The sequence below is a fragment of the Mauremys mutica genome, chromosome 2, assembly GCF_020497125.1.
Source record: "Mauremys mutica isolate MM-2020 ecotype Southern chromosome 2, ASM2049712v1, whole genome shotgun sequence".
NCBI lineage: Eukaryota > Metazoa > Chordata > Testudines > Geoemydidae > Mauremys > Mauremys mutica.
The window spans coordinates 24,299,307-24,321,633 of NC_059073.1; the positions used below are offsets into that span (position 1 = coordinate 24,299,307).

Genomic DNA, 22,327 nt, shown 5'->3' on the forward strand with positions numbered 1-22,327 from the left:
CTTTCCTCTTCATGGATACTTCTACAAAGGACTTTAGATTACCTTTCTGATAGGAAAATACTTTTGGTTCTTTTGTTTTGTGTGTTTAAAGCCCTCACTGTCCTGATGGTGATTATCTTGGCAAGTGATTTGCTGGCTTTGCCTTGACAGGCAGGTCGGAGAGAACCTTGTGTTCTGGATTGATGGATCTGAGGCACAGAAACTAACTTCCAGGTAAGAAATTATCCTTCACTCTGCGTATGGTAGGGGTACTAGGTCCAGAGTATTAGTTTTTTCCTTGATTGTTCATATTATTTCCTCACCCTTTCCCAGCATCCACTGTTAAACGGCTGACAATGATTTCTTTTCTGTTCTGCTTTGGAGGAGACAATTAAAATATGACCTGTACAGTATCTGAAATTATTCTTTCTTACAAAATGTGCTATTTCGATTTTTAACACTTTTACATGGCTTGATATTGCCCAGCTGTATCTTATGTATTTATGGGAGCATCCATCCCCATATCAAGTATCACCAATAGCTGATTGCAGGATTGTAGTAGTAGAGATTGATTCTAATATTTTTGTATAAAATTATAAGACGTTATGACTTGGATTACCAGTAGACCCTGTGTATTTCTTCAAGGCTGCCAGTTTCATTGTATCCTTATTTCTTAATAGTTTGTTAATTTACTAATTTACTGAATATCCCCAGCTATCACTCATCTAATCATTTTCCTTTCAGATGCAAGGAAAAAACCTGGATCTAAACTGCTGAATATTGCTTGAAAGAGTATAAATCAGCCCCAGTCAGCAGATTTTATGTCATTTTGCTGAACAAGGAACAAATTGGAAAAACAGTGCTGTATTAGCATTCGGATTTATGTCCTTCAAGCTTAATCCTTTTGCGATTAAATCTAATTTTGTTTTAAAACAATTTATCAGTTATAAACATGTAAAGATTTTAGATTTGGTAAGTTGTTGGGGAAAAAAACCACTTCCCTAGTTAATTGCTGGGCCTCAGTTATCAGAAAATATAGAATGCCTTCCACTTCCACTTCTACAGGTTATTCCAATGGCATGCTAGTAAGGTTCTCTTTCCATTTCATTCCTCCTGCTGCAAGACACACTCTGGTGTCTCCTTCAGTTGTGTGCCTTAGCCAGAAGATCTGGTGAGATGCTCTCTTGAGACCTGATGCCAGGACTGCTTTCATTTTTGAGACACACATACTCCCTATTTGTGTATTGAGTTTATAGTATGATGGTAACTCTTAAAACTGAAGCTTCTGCATGAACATTCTATTGAGGTTCCAGGAGTTACTGGGGTTTTTTAATGGGGAAAATTAAGGACCCTTTGCTTGTTTTTCCTTTAGTATTGATATGTAAGGTTTCAATTTGTCCCTTTCTAGTTTTAAAAAAATCAGACAGACCACAGCTTGTATTCATTATGCTAAAGCCTTGAAAATTCAAAAGGTCAAAACCAGCTTTTGTATATGAATGTACTGTGAAATATATTTCAAGTTTTTAATTACATCTAGAATTTTGGTCTTTCAACTGTTGGGACTATCTTGCTGATAAGATAGTGACATTAATGTGGTTACAGTCTTACAGTTTCTGTGCTTTAAAGCAGTGGTTTTATACACTACAAAGTGACTCTGCAAAAAATGGTATTCTGGAGTTTCATGGCTGTGTCTCAATTATTCTAGTTCAAACTTGCTCATTGTTAAAAGAATATTTTTTTTCTGCCAGCCTTAAACTCAGACGTGGGCTCTGAGAATAAAGCTGGGTTCTTTCCTTCTCAAGCATCGTCATCTGTAATAAAAGTACTGCAGGCTTTAGCCAAAGTACAGGTGTGCATGTTGGAGCATGATTGGGTGATCAATCAAGAATTCCCTTGTGCTTTCCTATGAAATGCAATTCCTGCAGGCTTGCTGTAGCAATCTGTAGGAGAGAGCTTTAATGTCCAATGCCTGGATAACATGCCCAGTTTCAGGCTGTGTCCCTGATCCTGGCAGAGGTAACATCAGGGTGGCAGTGCCTGCATATTCTGAGGGTCAGTGGTTGCTGATCTGCACTTAATTTCCTGGGCTTAAGTCCACATAACACCAGTTGAATACCACCACCAGTTTCCTTTGGGCCTCGCAATCCAAGGTTGGATTTCTTTTCATAACCTTATCATCTTGGTCCTTATCTTCAAGGTTGTTAATGGTTTGGGCCCAGGATATATAAACGGAACTCAGGAACTCAGTTGCTGCTGCCTGTGCCACTATAGTATTGTTTACTTTTAATCTTGCATCAACAATGAAAAATCTATGCTATTTATTAGATATTTCGAATATCTGTATACAAAATGCTGTCTGCTATATACTTAGAGTATCTTTTTTTAAACGTACTTCTGTAAGGGATTCACTGGTGCACCATGAAATGTACTGTTGTTTATTTATATAGACATATTACTGCCTTATTGCTATTTTCCAGAACTTTCCTCCCTCAATTTTAAAACAAAGGTGCTCATCAAATTTTTTGAATATAGGCAAATTACTTTGCATAATTTTGATATTTTTAATAATGATATGGAACTAGTCTAAGGCTTTCCTATTCTATATTTAAAAATTACTAGAGAGCATGTTAGTCATGATATCTTGAATCCAATTTAGATGTATCCTTATGTAATATATTGATGTATGCCTGTATTTTCATTACTCCACTACAATCACATTTCTTTATATACCCTAGAAGGCAGAAAATAGAGAGATACCGTAAACGTTTTATATTGCAATGAAATAAGTATGATTAGACTAACTTTCTAATTTCTTTTTGACCCTATCTAGAGAAGTTGGAAGTTGCACCACCATCCCCAGGACAGCTGAAACACGGTAAAAGAAAAAATATACTTATTGAATGTAGTTAATAGTTGTATATATTCTTTGATTCCTCATACTTGAAATACTTTGTCTTATTCTCAGAACTGTGCAGATTTATTCTAACTCCTCCTTTCATTAATGGGAGCTATCTACATAGTTTCCTTAGAGACTAGTGAGAGAACCTACATCTGGAGTGCACTGAGGTATTAAAAAAGTATCTGCAACCGCCGTTCTGTTGTTTCATAATATTCTAATTGGAGAAATGACCAGATATTTTTGATGTGCTTATTGTCCTTAATGTCTAGTTTACCCAAACACAAATTATTACTGCATAGGAAAAGAAATTCAGAGCCAATACAGAACAGTGTATTGGTTCTGAGCTGTGTTGATGCAATAGCTTTTTTCCCCTTCTTTTTTCAGCTTCTTATCCCACAGAAGTAGATTGTCATCTGCGTGTGGAGCGGTGGTGGGAGACTAGAAAATAAAAACTATAAATATAGATGTTGGATAAAATTTCTGAGAATTTAGTAGTCAACACCTATATTTATAGTTTTTATCCAACATCTATATTTATAGTTTTTATTTTCTAGTCCCCCACCACTGCTCTACACACAGATGATAATCTACTTCTGTGGGATAAGAAATAATTTACTCAGACACCACTTCCTGCCAAAAAAGAGATTCATTGAATCTTAACACCTAACATTTTTAGCCTAATCCCAAACCTACATCTATAGGAGAGAACACTGTGCTATAACCAGGCTGATGTGGATAAAATTTCTAAGTCAGCCTGGTTATAGCACAGTGTTCTCTCCTATAGATGTAGGTTTGGGATTAGGCTAAAAATTTTAGGTGTTAAGATTCAGTGAATTTTTTTTTTTTTTTTTTTGGCAGGAAGTGGTGTCTCTGAGTAAATTATTTCTTATCTCACAGAAGTAGATTATCATCTGTGTGTGGAACCGTGGTGGGGGACTAGAAAATAAAACCTATTTGTATATACTGGGTTTAAATATTTTAATTTTTTCACTGTGTTTACATCTGCTTAGTGTTGATCTTCCATAAACACTTTAGCAAACAGATTTACTGGCAGGAATGTTTGCCAAAGCAATTTATATTTAAGCAAATATTGCAGTATATTAATGGAAAGGAAATTTCAGATTATCAAAAGTATTCATGCTGTTAACCTGGAAAGAGTTAGTCGCATGCAGTGGCCGAATTGAGTACTTGAAACAGTGAACAAATACATAAAAACTTCATTTTCATCACAGATAATTCACGAACAGGGAAAAAACCCACCCCACTCCAAATTATTATTGACAAATTATGTGTTCAGCTCTGTTTATTAACAGAAAGAATGTAAGTACCTTTTTCTTGTATATCAATGAACAAACACACTTCTATACCTTTTTCCCTTTTTTCAGTTGTGTAAGTTGTTTGTAGTGTTACTCGTTCAGGGACCCAATCTAAACCCTATTGAAGTTGTTAGAATCTCATTGACTTCATTTAAGAGTTTGATCAGGCCTTTGCTACAGATCCATAGTTGGCAATACAGATCTTGGAAGGCACTGCAGTGTGTCACACTTAGGGTACGTCTACACTACGGGACTATTCCGAATTTGCATAAACCGGTTTTGTAAAACAGATTTTATAAAATCGAGTGCGCGCGGCCACACTAAACACATTAAATCGGTGGTGTGCGTCCACGGTTCAAGGCTAGTGTCGATTTCTGGAGCGTTGCACTGTGGGTAGCTATTCCGTAGCTATCCCATAGTTCCCGCAGCCTCCCCCGCCCCTTGGAACTTCCGGGTTGAGATCCCAGTGCCTGATGGGGCAAAAATCATTGTCGCGGGTGGTTCTGGGTAAATGTCGTCAGTCACTCCTTCCTCTGGGAAAGCAACGGCAGACAAGCATTTCGCGGCTTTTTTCCCTGGATTGCCCTGGCAGATGCCATAGCATGGCAATCATTGAGCCTGTTTTGCCTTTTGTGACTGTCACCGTATGTGTAATAGATGCCGCTCACAGAGGCGATTCAGCAGCGCTACACAGAAGCATGCTTTTGCTTTTGCATGACAGCAGAGATGATTACTAGCCATACTGCACCATCTACCATATCATAAATTGGTAATAAGATGGTCATGGTTACCAGTTCTTTTGCACTGTGCCATTTGCTGCTGTCATAAGTGCCCCTGGCCGATCAGCCAGGGGCGCAAAAGCCAAAATTGGGAATGACTCCCTGAGTCAATCCCTCCTTTTTGGTATCTAAAAATAGAATCAGTCCTGCCTAGAATATGGGCAAGTGTACTAGAGAACCACTGTATCATAGAGCCAGAGAGCACAGCTGCTCTGTGTCAGATCCCACAGAAATTATGAGCTGTATGCTATTCACAGGGGGTGCTCCTGCAACAACCCCACCTGTTGATTCTGTTCTTCCCCCAGCCTTCCTGGGCTACCATAGCATTGCACCCCCACTTGTGTGATGATTTAATAAAGAATGCAGGAATAAGACACAGTGACTTGTTAGTGAGAAATGAGTGGAAGGCAGCTTCCAGCTGCTATGATAGTCCAGACAGGACAGTAAGGAGTGTGGAGAAGAGGAGCCCAGCATCCCTCTGCTAGTCCAGGGGCAATTGAATCTTTTCTTTACACATGAAGGGTGGGGGCTGATGGAGCTCAGCCCCCTGTTGCTATTATGAGGATGGTTACCAGCCATACTGCACCATCTACAAGGAAAAATTAGGGCCAGGCACCCTTGATTGACCTCACTGATGCTAGTCAGCATCGTTACCAGCCCTTTTGCACTGCCCCATGTGCCAATAGACTGATGACGAGGACGGGTATCAGTCGTATTGCACCATCAGACACCCACGGCGGGGGGGGGAGTGAGGATGTTAGTGTTGACAGCTGCAGCATCGCGTCTATCTGCAGCATTCAGTAAAGATAGGGTGACATGTAAAAGAGTCAAGAGAGGATTGTTTTCCCTTTCACTTCTGGGGGTGGGTGGGGGGGTGCGTAAATTGCCGAGCTATGCCCTGACCCACCGCGGACACAGTGTTTGACCCTAGAAGCATTTGGAGCTCAGCCAAGAATGCAAATGCTTTTCGGAGACTGCAGGAACTGTGGGATAGCTTGAGTCCTCCAGTCCATGAGCGTCCATTTGATTCTTTGGCTTTCCGTTACACTTGTCACGCAGCAGTGCGCTGAGCCCCTGCTATGGCGTCTGTCTGGAGATTTAAAAAAAATGATTTTGAATTTCGTTTTCTGTAATGGAGCGCTGATAGAACAGATTTGCCTGCCCTTACAGCGATCACGTCCGCATGGTCCATGCTGGAGCTCTTTCTTTATTTTGATTTTTAACTGCATCGCCACACGTGCTGATCGGAGCTCCATGCTGGGCAAACAGGAAATATTCAAAAGTTCGCGGGGCTTTTCCTGTCTACCTGCCCACTGCATCCGAGTTCAGATTGCTGTCCAGAGCGGTCAGTGGTGCACTGTGGGATACCGCCCGGAGGCCAATACCGTCGATCAGCGGCCACACTAACCCTAATCCGATATGGTAATACCGATACTAGCGCTACTCCTCTCGTTAGGGAGGAGTACAGAAACTGGTTTAAAGAGCCATTAAAATCGATATAAGGTGCCTCCTAGTGTGGACGGTTGTGGCGTTAAATCGGTTTTACGCTCCTAAAACCGATTTAAACGCCTAGTGTAGACCAGGCTTTAGTGTTTTCTATCTATTGCCTTTTTAATGTCCTCAGTGTTCAAGCTTGCTAACATACCAGATGTTTACAGATCACAATCCACTACACATTTTCAAATGCTGATATAAAGAGAGAGAGTTTTTACTGTCATGTAGAATAGTTCCAGAATTCCAAACTAAACCTTAAGTATTTGGGGGCAAAAAAAAATTTATTCAAGTATGGTATTTTAGTTCCAAAAATTGGATTATACCTAGGTGCCTCTACTGGGTAGTATGAGTTGACTGTACCATTCACATTTTTATTATCCGTTCGGTTTTCCGTCAGTGTGAAATCAATACTCATGGGTTTTCATTTTTCCCTTCTTTCTTTCTCTGTCTCTCCCTCCCACATGTGGTTGTTTGTATGTTTACAAAATAGTGTACATTTTAAAAGAGCATAGATTTTAAGATACTATTGGGGGGAAAAGTGTCAAAGGGCAGAAAGATTGAGAATATGCCAAAAAAGATGTTAAAATGAGTCTATTCCCCACATTTGTGTTTTAAGTTATATGCTTTATTCTTCAATTCCCTATTTAATATTTATATTATAGTAGCACCTAGAGTTTCTGATCAGGACTGAGGCTCCACTGAGACAGGTGCTGTATAAATACATACAAAGACGTACTCCTTTCCCCAAAGTGCTCACAAACTAAGAACTATTGGGGCAGAACAGATGGGAATGATAGCAGAAAGAAAGAATTGTGCTGTAATGAAAGCCCTTGCTTATTGAAGGAAGCTACTCATGTCATAGTCCATACCAAGTTACCACAATATTGAGTTATATCAATTTCTTGAACTATCAGAGGAAAGGTGAGAGGTAGAGAAAAAGGGAAGGATTGGGAACGCAGAAAATGGAGCTGAAGCTCAGTTCTTCAAGCAGGAAAATGAGGAACAGATTTAAATGTAGAAATATTAGCACTAGCCAAGAAACATAAAGGAAGACATACTCCTTGATCTGAGGAGTTTACAGTCTAACAAAACACAGCTCCAGGAACATGCTAAGGACTCCAAGATAATGTAGATAACTATAGGCCCTCGCAGGGTCTCCGAGCCTGGGCTCCAGCCTCAGCTCAAATGTCTACAGTGATAGTTTGTAACCCCACAGCCCAAGTTAGCTGACCTGGGATAGCTGCAGCCATGCTGTGGGTCTTCTACTGCAGTGTGGGCATACCCAGTGAAAACAAAAAGGTCAGGACAATGAGACCAAGCTATAGAAAAGCAGCTGGGAAAAGACACACACATGCAGTAGTCTTAATTTGTCTTTTAAATCTGATGTCTTGCAATTGAAGAACAGTTGAAACTTAGATTTATTTAAATTAGTGAACTCAGCTGTAGATTCTTACCTCTTATTACTCATTTCTTCCAGTGTTCTTCCACAATGCAATACCTTTTGTAGGGTTTGGATTCTTGGATAATGCAATTATGATAGCTGCGGTAAGTTTGTTTTTCTGTCTGATTTTGATAAAGGAACTGTAGTGTCTAGGATTAAATAAACATTTATTATGATTTCCAGAAGACTTTTTTTCTACCATGTTGCTAACTTCAGTCCCATTTTAGTACTTCCACTGGCAATATTTTCACATTTTATTTATTTATACAGAATATTTTCAAAATTTTTTTTTTTTTTTTTTTACTGTTCAGAATAGTGATGTTCATGTCTGAAGGGGCAAAATTAGAGCTGATCTTATTTTGGTTTGGTTTGAAAAGAACTTGCTTTTTTTTCTGCTCTTAAAGATCCGTGCAGTGTGAGCAGTCTTAATATGTGAAGAATCCTTCATTCTGTTGACTGACACTGGCTTGTCGTGTGACGTTAGACATGTCATGAAACATGTCTGTCTTACAAAATGGTTATAATACATCATAACACACAGGAGTGATGTGATGCTTAATGTTTGTAAAGAATGTTTGTGACTTGCTGATAAATGGTCCTAGAGATATGCTGTAAATGCTGTTGCTTCTTTTTATTACAGTATTTTATTAATCTAGATGGGTTTAATTGGAATAGCACTTTCAAATATTTCTACGTAGTTCATAGATTTCAAGGCCAGAAAAGATCATTCTGAACATCTGTATAACATAGGCCATAGAACTTCCCCAAAATAATTCCTAAAGGCAAAATAAACTAGTGGAGTGGGAACAGGAGTAGAGGCCAAAAAAATCTTTCTTCTAATCTTGATTTTTACCTCTGACCCTAGGGGGTTGGGCATGCTACTTAATTGCATTGTGTCATCTTCCTCATTTGACAGTTAAGGCCCTAAGTAGCTCATGTGGTGCTGACTACTTACTATTTTGATTAGCATTTGAAGATGTAAAAGTGTTAGAATAATTATAACATGCATTAGTTTTACATTTAGCTAAGAGAATTAAAATAGGAAATTAGTGTGCTGAGATTGGGGCTCTTGTTTTCCGATGTCCGGTAGGTAGCCACTGTGAAACAAATATATAGGAGTTACTAAATATATGAAGCAGGGACCTGTATTTAAGGGAATGGGAAAGGCTGGAAGGAGATGTATTGGTCAAGTAGAAGCTATGGTATTACCTACCTCTGTACTTCTAAATAACGAAGCAAGCAGCCGTCAGTCTGTTATGTTAAGTATGAATGTTCTTAACTTGTTGGTTTCAGAGAAGCTTGTGGCTGACAATTAATGCCTCAAATAATGACAAGACAAACTTTTATTTTCAGGGAACCCAAATAGAATTATCGATTGGAGTTGTCCTGGGAATAACAACTATGGCAGGCAAGTAATATAGACACAATAATAAATGTAAACGAAAATGGCAAATTCCTTCAATCTAGACTGAAAATGAGCCACATGGATTTGAAGTAGCTGCTCGTTGTTCCATAATTGAATCTTGGTTATAGAGAAACAACTCTCAGTTGTTAAAAGTAAGTATTCCATCTACAGTAATGGAATTTTCAACCGAAATAGCCTCTAAAGATATTGATAGATTGCAGTTGTTGTGTTACTTTTTTTTTTTTTAAAGTGGCATTTGTGTAGGACAGCTGTAACTCACTAAGGGCCTGATTCTACAAGCTGCTATGTGCCTGCAACTGCAAAGAAAGTACACAGGAGTTGAGGGAACTCACCTTGCAAAATCAGACCCACAGTCTATAGCTCTTAAGTATGTTTAAATGATCTTGTCTGTTTACCAGTATTTGCAACACGTTGTTTAATTCTGTCATACTATTGGAAAGAAGACTCTAAAGTTCCAATTGCAGAGAAAACGGCACTTAAATGCTGACATGAAAGTAGGGCTGACTTTGTCTTGTATAAATCTAGATGTAATTCTTTTGCAAAATTCTGCTTTACTACAAAATTATCAAAAGTTATTTATTTTTGTTTAACTCAATAACGGTGGCCAATGCCAGATGCTTCAGTGTTAATGAACAGAACATGGCAATTATTGAGTGATCCATTCCTTATCATCCAGTCCCAGGTTCTGGCAATCAGAAGTTTAGAAACGCCGAAGGCATGGGATTGTATCCCCAAGCATTTTAGCTAATAGCCATTGATGGATCTATTATCAATAAACTCAAGTAATTCTTTTTGAACCCAGTTATACTTTTGGCCTTCATCCCGTGGCAAGGAGTTCCACACATTGACTGTGTGTCGAATGAAGAAGTATTTTCTGTTGTCTGTTAATTTCATCGGGTGAACCTGTAGTTTTAGTATTTTGTGAAAGGGTAAATAATGCTTCCCTGTTCACTTTCTCCACACCATTCATGATTTTATAGATCTCTATCATTTTGGAATGCAGAGTGTATAGTTTCTCCATCTGGGTGTTCTCCTCAAATACTAGTTAATAGGACATATAATGAGTAGTTTCCTTCTCTGTTTTTAGGAAAATACACATGAGCAACAGGAATTTAGTTATAAATCCAATAGCATTAGCAGACCTTTTTGAATGACTTTCTTACGTGGCTAGTATAGACCTAGAAAGAATGCTCAGTTGGAAAATCAGCAAAGAATCCTGTGGCACCTTATAGACTAACAGACGTTTTGCAGCATGAGCTTTCATGGGTGAATACCCACTTCTTCAGATGCAAGTCAGTTGGAAAATGTCAAACATAAAAGCCACAAAAATGTGACTAAAAATAACTATGGCCATTGTTAACTACAGTCTGAAAATTTGTTATGCCGTGTCCCAGGTCTGAGTGAATTTCCTGAATTTAAAAATTCAAGAAAATAGGTGCACCACCTATGATGTTAAAGCTCTGCTAGACCTATTGTTACAAATTGTGCTGCTAAAAGAAATCCTAGTGTAAGAGAAGAAACTTAATTCTGATACTCATGCTATATATCTTAATTACTCTTTTGTCAGTGGGTTTTGTAAAATAATGCTTTTCTGTTTCTCAATTTTTCAGCTGCTGCTTTGGGAAATCTTGTTTCAGATTTAGCTGGACTTGGGTAAGTTTGGGTTTTGCTGTAAGTATGTTATTGCTTGATCTCAAAAAAACAAAACAAAAAACCCCACCCAACAAAGCTTAATACACTGTAGAAATCCCTTTGGGTGTTTCTAATTCTTGAAATATGTATTAACCAACCAGATACCCATAAAGATACCAAAATAATTGCCCTTCTCTCCTTGTGTTGCTCAGAAATAAAGCTGTGTTCTTTGAATTACTGCATATGTGGCTCTCAATTATGGTGTTCATGTGCCCCAGCACAGGGGTTTGGAACATTTTCAGTAGCAGTGTCCAGGAGGGGGTTTCCTGGCATGCCCTCATGCTCCCATTCCCCAAATACATAAAGGGCACAGTGATCCCAACTGCCACTCAGTTCCTTCTAACTGCCTCAGCCAGTGAATCAGAACAACTATGGGTGTGTCTACACTGCAAAGAAAAAAAAACCCAGGCCAGCAAGTCTCACCACCCAGGACAACTGACTCAGGCTTGCAGGGCTCACGGTACAGGGCCAAAAATAAAAGCTAACAATTTCTGGATGGGCTTTGAAACCCAGCAGAGAGGTGTGGGGGAGGCGAAGGGAGGGGTTGTGTCTTAGAGGCTCAGCCGGAGTGGGAAAGTCTACGCTGCTGTTTTTAGCCCCTTAGTACAAGCCCAAGTTGGTTGACCTGGGTTCTGAGAATTGCTGGTGTGCATTTGCTTCTCCCCACCAGCCCTCATGTAGTACGCATAGTGTCCCTTTGTAACCATTTTATTATTTAGTAATTGGTCTGATAGTTAAGGGTTAATTTGTTGATAGTTGCTTTGTTTATATTTGTGAGTATATTGGTTATCCTTTCAATTAGCTTGTTAGCAGTAGTTGTTTTTTTAAAGGCAGCAGCTTATGGCAGAGCCCAGATCTTCAGGCTTCAAGCCACGTCTCTCCTGGGGTGGGATCATTCCTCTGACTGACACCTGCGATAGATGCCTTTACTGTCTGAGTGAGGAACATGGCCATGCTGAGTGTGTGATTTTGCAAGTCTTTCAAGCAGCGCACAAAAAGTAGAGGCAGTCCAGACTTTTTCTTATGGTCTATGAGATCTGTGTTGGATGTTCACAACTTACCTCTCCAGTGCTCCGGTCAGCTGAAATGTGGCACCTAATGCAGGAGAAATTAAGACATAAGAGACTCAGAGGAGTCCCTCAGAGCAGCCAGGGACCCCTGCTGTCAGAGGACTAAGGCCAGGTCTACACTAGGAAATTAGGTTGGTATAACTACTTTGCTCAGGGTTGTGAAAAATCCACATCCCTGAGCAACATAGTTAAACTAGCCTAACTCCCTGGTATAGACAGCGCAAAGTCAATGGGAGTATTCTCCATTTGACATAACTACAGCCTCTTGGGAAGGTAGTTTAACTACACTGACAGGAGAAGCCCTCCTGTTCACTGCAGCGTTTGAAATGTAGACTTGCTCTGAGTGACTCTGACTCTTACGGGCTGGTCTACACTAGAAAACTGGGATTGATCCATCTATGTCACTCAGGGTATGAACAATCCACACTGCCGAGCAATGTAGTTGAGCCAACCTAACTCTCTGTATAGACAGTGCTTCCCTTCAGTTTTTCCATTGATGTAGCTACTGCCTCTTGTGGAGGTGGATTACATATGCTGACAGGAGAACCCCTTCCATTGGAGTAGGTAGCATCTACACTGAAGTGCTACAGCTGTGCCACTGTAGCATTTCAATTGTAGACAAGCCCAGGGGTGCCATGGCACAGCTGTACTGCTGCAGCACTTCCATGTAGACACTGCCTACACTGACTGAAGGGGTTCTCTCATCGGCGTAGTTAATCCATCTCCCAAAGAGGTGGTAGCTAGGTTGATGGAAGAATTCTTCCGTTGACCTAGCACTGTCTTCACAGGGGTGTGGATGTTGCACCCCTGGCTAGTGTAGTTAAACTGACCTACTTTTCTAGTGTAGGCCAGTTCTCAGTTTCGCAGCATCGAATCCTGTCTCTGTGGCTGGGAGGGCAGAGGAGTCCTTCAAAAGAGCTGTTCTGCCAGTGCTGAGAGTGTAGTGGAGGTCTGTTGTGCTGCAGCACAGCACAAAGCTGCGACAGAAATCTTCCTCTTCAGCTAAAAGATCTCAAAGGAAGAAGAATTCAGACAGTCGCCTGTTTTTCTTCTCTTCAGCACGGGCTTCAGCAGCACTCTCCCTTTCAGTGTCAGAGTGGTCAGGACAGTCTTCTGCAGTACTTCCCTCGTTGGCACCGCAGCTTTGATCAAAGCCCCTTCTGGGCAAGTGTTTCAGCTGCTGAGGAAGCTTCAGAGCAGCGAGAGGCATCTACAACACCCTCACTGCAGGGACCTTTCTACAACTAAATTTGCAGTTCCAAAAGCTTCTTTTGTGTCTTCGCCAAACCTCAGGGTCACTCCAGATCCTAAATCACCAATCCTGGAAGTTCCCCGATCTTGGTACCAAACACATCCCCTCCTCAGAACGAAGCCAGGGTACTGCTAAAGAAAATTGCTTTGAACCAGCATGTCAATACAATTAAGGATTTAAGTCCCACTCAAATCCTTCCACCTCCTGTTATGGCTTCTGCATTAGAGGTTTCTTCATCCAAAGACTCTGACTCCTCTTCAGACTCTGACAGGAATCCTCCACCAAAAAGGAAATTGCATGAACGGAAAGAAAAAAGTCTTGGCAGACATATGGAAAAGACCTTCCTATTTAACCCAAGGATGCTAATTATTACTATGCTCCTTGATTCCTTCCACTTCTTTCCATGTGGTCCACAATCACGGCCATATTTGTCCCTCAGGGCCTCAATAGTTGCAGTTTTGAGGAACAAGTTCTCCCACAGTATATGAAATCTATTCATGGGTCACCTGCTACAAACTTTTATAATTCTGATCACTCTCCTCATTAAGTTCAAGATGCAGAGGAACAACAAATTGTAAGTGATGGTGAAATACTAGCCCAACAGGACAAATCTTCTGATCTTCTTTCTTACCTGATGAAACCATTTCATAGGCTACACCACTTTCAGCTGATGATCTTAACATCTTTGAGGAATCATTGAAGCATATGACAAAAACACTAGAAGTTACTATGGTGACTTCTATGGTGACTTCAGGAAAAACATAAACTTTTTTATATTCTACAGTCAGCATCCCAAAGCAGGTTTGCACTACCTATTAATGAAGGAATATTGGATCCAACAAAAGATCTCTGGGCTACCTCTGTTTCCATTTCCGCTGTTGCAAAACATGCTGATCATAAATACCGGGTGCCCTCCAGGATTTGAGTATCTTTGTCACATCATCATCTTGCTTCGTCACCACTGGTGGTTGCTGCAGCCAATGAATGTTCAAAACAGACTGGAAAATCTATCCCTAAGGAGATTGGATTTTTATTTATTTTTATTTTATTTTTAAGAAAATTTACTCTTCAGCATTTTTTCGGATCAGGATAGCAAATTATCAAATCATGCTATCTAAATATGATTATGTCCAGTGGGTAGACTGTCGGAGTTTAAGGACAAATTGCGCTCAGAGTAGAGATGAGTTTAGAGCTATTTGTGAAGAAGAGCAGCTTATTGCTAAAACCTCTCTCTAAGTTAGGTTAGATGCTGCTGATTAGAGTGCTTGTTCAGTGGCTACAGGTATCATGATGCAATGCTCACCATGGTTCTCTGCATCAGGTTTACCAAAAGAAGTGCAAGTGACAGTTGAAGATTTGCCATTTGATGGTCAGAATCCATTCAGTGCCAAGACATGAATCTCTGCATTAATTAAAAGACTCAAGTTGCACACTCAGGACATTGGGTTTATATAATCCTCCTTTCAAAAAGAAATTAGTTTCATCCTCACACGCATATAGGAATGCGCAGTATCCTTCTTTTCCATGTTCCTGACACCAAAGGCCCTTCTGAACAGTTTAGAAAGAAATCTAGATATCAGAAGTAGTAGTCAATTCCACTACCCTCTTCTAGAATTACTCAGTTGGGTCAGACACAAAGACATCAAATTTGATCCTCTTTTACTCCACCCTTTGGCTCCCATCTATTTTATTTCCTGGCGGCTTGGTAGCAATCACCATAGATTGATGGGTCCATTAAGTAATCAGGGATGGTTATGCCATTCAATTTCAATCCTTGCCTCCTTCCCAGTCCCTTTTCAGGGACCATTCTTACGCGAGTGCCATGCATCAGGAGATGGACGAAACTGCTCAAGCTTGCAGCAATAGAGTTAGTTCCTCAGCAGTATATGGGAAAAGGCTTCTATTCTCCCTGTTTCCTCATATTAAAAAAGAAAGGTGACTTGCGTCCAATTCAAGATCTCAGGAACCTCAACAAATTCATTTGATATGCAAAGTTCCAGATAGTAACTCTTGCTTCAGTTATCCCTGTGCTGGATCGGTTCATTATCTTTGACTTACAGGACACTTATTTTCATGTATCAATACACCCAGCACACAGAAAGTGTCTGTTTTGTGGCATTAGGGAGTCATTACTAATTCAGAGTACTACTTTGGAATTTCATCAGTGCAGAAGACATTTACAAGATTCCTGTCAGTAATGCAGCCCATCTCCTCAGAGAAGGGTTGCAAATTTACCATTACCTAGAAGACTGGCTTGTGTGGGGGAAGTGACGAACACAGGTCATAGTGGCAGCAAAGAAAGTGATTTGTTTATTTTCATTCCTGGGTTAAAGGATCAACTTTAAAAAGTCTACTCAGATTCCGTCACAATACATAGAGTTCCTCAGAGCTCTCTTAGACTCAATAGCAGTGAGACAGTCCTCACACCAGACAGATTTCAAATAATAAAAAAAATCTGATTCTTCACTTCCATACTTACCCTCCGACAACAATAAGGATATGCCTGAAGCTTCTAGGCCCTATGACTTGTGTACATTTGTAATCCCATTTGCCAGGTTATGTCTGGCTGTTTCGAGCATGGATCCGAGTCTGTTTACAGACCAGCAATCCACATTGTCAATGAAAGTGCTGATCCTAGATCAAATTTTATTCTCGATGGAATGGTGGCTGATACATGGAAATGTATGTGCAGGAATTCCATGTGCCCCTCTGATTGCATCCAAAACTTTGATAACCTATGCATCCAAGATGGGCTGGGGAACACACACAAATCAAGACCAGAGGCCATGAGTCTGAATATATCTAGAATCCACAGTTCACATAAATGTACTTGAACGAAGGGTGGTAAGCTTAGCTTGCAAAGCATTTCTACCTGTCATAAAGAATTATTAAATCCAAGTTCTCATGGACAATTCCATGGCTGCCTATTACTTAAACAGACGGAGGCACAAGATCAGGCCTTCTTTGCCAAGAAGCCATAAAACTTTGGGAATGGTGCATTCAGAATCACATCAGACTGACAGCTCTTCATCTCCCAGAAAAGAAAAAAACGGTCTAGTGGCCTCACTGAGCAAGAAAATGTACTTATCTCACAAATGGGAATTTAAAAAAAATGCAATAAAAAACTGATTTTTTTCAAGGGTGGGGACTTCCCCAGATAGACTTGTTTCCATCAGTTCAAAATAGGAAATGTGTGATATTTTGCTCTTGAGCAGGAAAGAATCTGGAATCTCTAACAGATGATTCATGATTTCTTGGTCACACTGTTTGATGTATGCTTTCCCTCCATTTCCACTAATTCCAAGAGTGTTAGACAATATAGCAAGAAAAGACTTGAGTTATACAGGTGGCTCCGGCTTGACCTTGCCAGTTTTGATTCTCAGATCAAATGCTACTGTCATCACTTTATCATCATATCATCAGTTTATCACATTCACAGTTCTGGAAGGCCTGTTACCATAGAATCAGGGTCTGATTCTCCACTCAAATCCAACCTCTCTGCCTTTCCCAGCCTGGATGATATCTGGATGTCCTCAACAGACAGAGCATTCTTCAGACATACAGAGCATTCTCCTTCAGAGTAGAAAAATATCCATTAGGGCTAAATACCCAGCCAAATGGAAACATTTGACTTTATGGGCAAGGTTTAAAGGTTATGCTCCATCTCAGTGTTCAGTTCCAATAATACTAGATTACCTCTTATCTTTAAAGCACTCAAGACTATTTATCTCTTCAATCAAAGTCCATTTGGCAGTGATACCTGTATTTCATTCTCTAGAAGAGGGAGATGCATTTTTTTCTCATAAATCGGTGAATAGATTTATTAAAGGGCTTGTTTGCATTTTTTTCCTTCTGTGAGAAAGATTGTTTCAATATGGGACTTAAATTTAGTGCTTTCTTCAGTTAATGACATCCTCACTTTGAACCTTTATCAAATTGTCCAATTCATCTACTAACGTTGAAGGTAGCATTCCTGATGGTTGGTAGAAAAATACCAACATCAGTTGGTATTAACTGTAGCATTCCTGGTGCCTTCATAGATAGCGTGCTTAAGTCAGGTTCTAATGTAGAACAGCTACCAGGTCTTCAGCACACACATTTACGAAACATTATTCGTTAGTTACTGATTCAAGATTTGACCCCCATTTTGGTAGAGCTGTTCTGCAGTCTCTTTTCTGATCAGTCCCAGCTCTCACCTCTTACAGGTAACTGCTAGCTAATAACTATAAGTGGACTCCACATGTGCAGTACCACGGAGAAGGAGGAATGGTTACTTACTTGATATTAACTGTAGCATTCCTGGTGCCAATTAACATCAGTTGGTAGAAAAAGCATATTTCAAGCCATATGGATTAATCCTCCATACACATTTTTTCACATGGATAGAGTAACTGAGACTGCATCCATCTTTTATTTCCAAACTACTATCAGATTTTCATATCAATCAGTTCATGCATTTACCAGTTTTCCTCACAAAAGCCTCATTCTTCACCTGCTGAATCTAAATTACATATTTTAGATGTGAGGTCCCTGTTATATTGCCTAGATTGTACCAGATCTTTTCATAAAATGTCAAGATTTTTTCATTGCTTATGATGATAAATCAAAAGGGATGGCTATTTCATCACAAAGACCTTAAAAATGGGTATAGCCTGTCTTAGAACTGCAAATTTATATTAACAAGAAGAGACATCTGTCAGGAATTCAAACCACTCCACCAGAGCATAAGCTTCATAGATAGCGTGCTTAAGTCAGGTTCTAATGTAGAACAGCTACCAGGTCTTCAGCTCACACATTTACGAAACATTATTTGTTAGTTACTGATTCAAGATTTGACCCCCATTTTGGTAGAGCTGTTCTGCAGTCTCTTTTCTGATCAGTCCCAGCTCTCACCTCTTACAGGTAACTGCTAGCTAATAACTATAAGTGGACTCCACATGTGCAGTACCACGGAGAAGGAGGAATGGTTACTTACTTGATATTAACTGTGGCTCTGAGATTTTCTGCACATGTGGATCCTGTGATACACCCACCATCCCCACAGCTTAAAGTCTTATAAATGAGGATTCTGGGTGGCAAAAGGAACTGAATAGTGATTGAGGTTGCTGTAACCTTTGTGCCTTTGGAAGGGGCAGGGACACGAGGGCATGCAGGGCACATGTGTGATGCCTACTGGACATGGCTAGTGAAAATGTTCCAAATTCCTGTGCTGGAGCACATGGACCCCATAAATAGAATCCACATGTGCAGAACGTCTCGAAGAAGCGCAGTTACTATGAGTTAAGTAAGTTCTTTATCTGTTTCTTACAGTAGCTGGAATTACGATATCTTTACTCACATTGGTTTCTTTTCCCGTTTCGGAATGTATTTTAGCCTTTGCTCCATTCCGAAAATATAGCAAAGTAGCTAAAGTTGAGCTTTAAAAGTTTTGCTGTATTCATTAAAAGGTATATTCACATACCTTGCAGATAAATAGAATTTGCACCCATTATTGCAAACAGAACTTGCATTCACAAGACCCATTCATTTCAGTGTGTTCTGTAGATGCAAATATGAAATAGTTGCCTACTGGTAAGGGTTAGAATTGTGTTTGCACGAATGTTTGTACTTGCAAAATGTGGATCCATGTTTGTATGCATATATGTGTGTTTGTGCATGTCTAAGTGGAGACTCAGTAGAGAACCAGCTGAAAACTTGACCCTAAGGTTAGTTCATTAGTGTTCAAATTACATTAATGTAATGAAATGGCCAGAAAGTGGAAAAACTGTGTGCAGATAAGAGAAACATAACTAAAATGCCATAAATCCAACATTTTAATATTTTTCATGCTGTTTTTTTTTTGTTTGGGTTTTTTTAGAGCAGTTTCTTAAAAATGTCCTTGATCATCTCAGCATGACATACATTCTGTGCTAGAATATGAAGTTGCCACCAGCAGTGTGTAGGGTCAGTATTTGAGACTTTGGGCAAGATCTTTGGATAGCATCATGTGCTGTCTTAGCCTCAGTTAGTTCAACACTGTCTCATTCTGGAAGAACAAAGCCCATAGTGGGAATCCTTTAGTGTTAGTATCTTCAAATAACTTTTCATATACAGGAAAAAATATGGAAGTTGTTATAAACTGTTCAGTCCTAATCTATAAACTTGACTTTATAGTATAGTTTGAATAGACACTGCATCTGTCAGTCCATCTAATGTAGTTTACTAGTGTGCCTAGACAGATGAACTGGAACATCCCAGTCTGCCTTCAGGCAGGTTTGTTCAGTTGGCCTGCATCTGTGGAGTACACTCCTTTTTATGGTGTTTATTTCCAGAGGACTTGTGCAACCTAGAGCCCCCATAACTATTTTCTTTGAGGCTTATTTGTCAGGCCAAGTGCTTCCCAAACTCACTTCCACCACTTTTACTGTGTAGCAGCCCACTATCTGCACCTAACCATAAAAGCGAGACTAACCTCCAGGTAGATAAGTTGGTTAAGAGAGAAAAAACTTTCCTAACTTGCATTCCTCTTCAGTGGGATAACACTGCACTGATAATACCAAGTGTTCTCCAGCAAGTGGCTATAGTTCCAGACAAGCTTTGGAATATTGCCCAAGCTTTGACTAGCGGCAACAGGTTTTTAGAATCTCTACATAGAGAATTTCATGGTAATAATTTTCTCTTTGAAAACTGAAAAACCTGAAGAGTTGCATATAAACTAGTAATTCTTTGCAATGACTTAGCTATATTGGGAGGGGCAATCGACAAAGACAGGGCCTCATACAATTTTAATATATTTTACAAGTATTAATGTGCCTTGAGAAGTACAAAAGTGATAGTGGGTGAGGTAATATCTTTTATTGGACCAACTTCTGTTGGTGGAAGAGACAAGCTTTCAAGATCTGTGTAAACACGGAAGCTTGTCTCTTTCACCAACAGAAGTTGGTCCAATAAAAGATATTACTTCACTCACCTTGTCTTTCTAGTATCCAGGGACCAACACAGCTATAATGCTGCAAAAGGCTAAATAGATTAACTCTGCCAAAAACTTTTCTCCGAAACCCTTATTTTTTCAGTTCCATTTAAAAAAAGATAACTTTTGTTTGCCATGTAGTTTCTTGTATAAGGGTTATGGTAAATATGCTGAACACTCAGTATTAAAATGTAATGTAACTTTTATTTTACAGTGGTACTGTTACATTTTAAGAAAAAGGTATATAAGAGGGGAAAAGATGCCTTTAGACTCCAGACTTGAGTAGTTATCAATGGTAAATTAGTATGTGTGAGACTTTTCGGCTTTCTTTTCCATAGGGAAAAAAACATATTGAACATTAATTTCTGCCTCAGCAACTGATTATTAAAGCACAAATATATGATATGATAGAATGTTCCATGAATAATTGTTGAGAGGAAAGCTCTTATGTATGTACTGGATTTTTTTCTAGTACTGAAAAAGACGTTGTTGAATGGTGAAATCTTTTTTTCATAAATGTTACTGTAAAATGTGTCAAACTACAATAATGTCCAGGTCTTATTACATGAAGGTTTGTTTTTTTTGGAAGGCTTGACTAATTAGGGAGTGAATTAGTCAAAAGTATTCACTTACCATGTAAATGTGAACTTTCAAGTCTGAATATTTTCTTCTATATGCCAAACTGGTGGGTTAGCAGTACAGCATGCAAGAAGAAAAACTTTTCAGTATAAATTAGTATTACTTTTGCACAAGTAATTTAACTTCAGTTGTGCGTTACTCCAGCTAATATATTTTCAAATCCAGAAGCCTGAGTACTAACATGTGGCTCTTTTTTTTTAGTCTTGCAGGCTATGTTGAAGCTCTGGCTTCGAGAATGGGCCTGTCAATTCCTGATCTGACACCCAAGCAAGCAGATATGTGGCAAACACGTCTTAGTGCACACGTGGTAAATATATTTATGTATAGTTTGTGTGTACTTTTCACTGGTCATTAGCAGGGATGGGCAGAATCCATTTTTTTTAAACTTTTGACAAATATCAAATATTTAGCTTTTGGTATTTGGTAATTACTAAATATTGTTGTGTCAAGTTGAGGGGAAGCAGATCTGGGCCAGGGAGCGGGGGCGGGGAGGTAGATCTGGAGGAGTTTGGATGATTAGAGGCAGGCTGCAGTAGGGATGATGGGGAAAATAGCCGCGCACACTGTGTATATCTGTGAACTCTGGCTGTGATGGTAAGATTAGGTGGGTGTCTGTGAAGTTAGTCAATGTGATGGGTGGCAGTACTTGTCCTTTAGAAAGTTTGGAATTCATTGTCCATGTCAGACTTACTAAATGCTTTCTGGCAATATATCTGTAGTGTGTACAAACTAATTCCAATCCTTAATTTATATATAAATCTGGATATGAAAAAAACTTTCCTCTAAGTAAAATGTGCATGTTAAAGGAATATCCACTACCTATTAGGATAGAAATCATTTTCAGAATTAGTAGATATTCATCATCTTTGGCTATTTTATTTTATTAAAAATTGAAGTGGTTGATATTGACTCATTTAAAATGGGGGGAATTAATTGCCACAGAAATAAACTGACTAATTTCATTGTGATGAAATAAATGGTACAGCTGCAAGATGAAGGAAATATCCAAGCAAGAGCTGAAAAAGTAATGTAGGAATAGTTTACCTTGGTAGAAATTAGGGTAAAAAAAAAGTACAGCATTTATCTAGGAAGAGTAGTTATGGAGAGGTGTGTGTTTGTATGTAACACCACCAGCAGCAAAAGAAGCAATGAATCCTCTAGCCTTATGTACAGGTACTAAACGTTTTCAATGGCGCACTCATCAGCCTCTAGCATTTAGGGTTTTCCTATGCTAATTGCTAATCCCAAATGTTAAAATTGTGAGAGTCTGACTCCTGGAACTTTAAACGAAGTTAACTGTAGAGTTACTCTACTGCTCTTCCTACACATCTTTTTGTAAGATCTCATTCATTCACATAGATTCAGCTTCCATTCTCATGCCGATGACTCTC

The 22,327-nt window shown here is 39.4% G+C and overlaps 1 protein-coding gene across 1 annotated transcript in view; it reads left to right on the plus strand.

Moving 5' to 3' along the window:
• TMEM65 (transmembrane protein 65) overlaps positions 1 to 22,327 on the plus strand; it is a 48,191-nt gene that overhangs the window by 18,374 nt on the left and 7,490 nt on the right. The window contains exons 2-6 of the mRNA XM_045007178.1: positions 2,810 to 2,854; positions 7,945 to 8,012; positions 9,262 to 9,316; positions 10,945 to 10,987; positions 21,138 to 21,243. Of these exons, the coding sequence (XP_044863113.1) occupies positions 2,810 to 2,854; positions 7,945 to 8,012; positions 9,262 to 9,316; positions 10,945 to 10,987; positions 21,138 to 21,243 (317 nt within the window). The remainder of the gene's footprint in view (positions 1 to 2,809; positions 2,855 to 7,944; positions 8,013 to 9,261; positions 9,317 to 10,944; positions 10,988 to 21,137; positions 21,244 to 22,327) is intronic.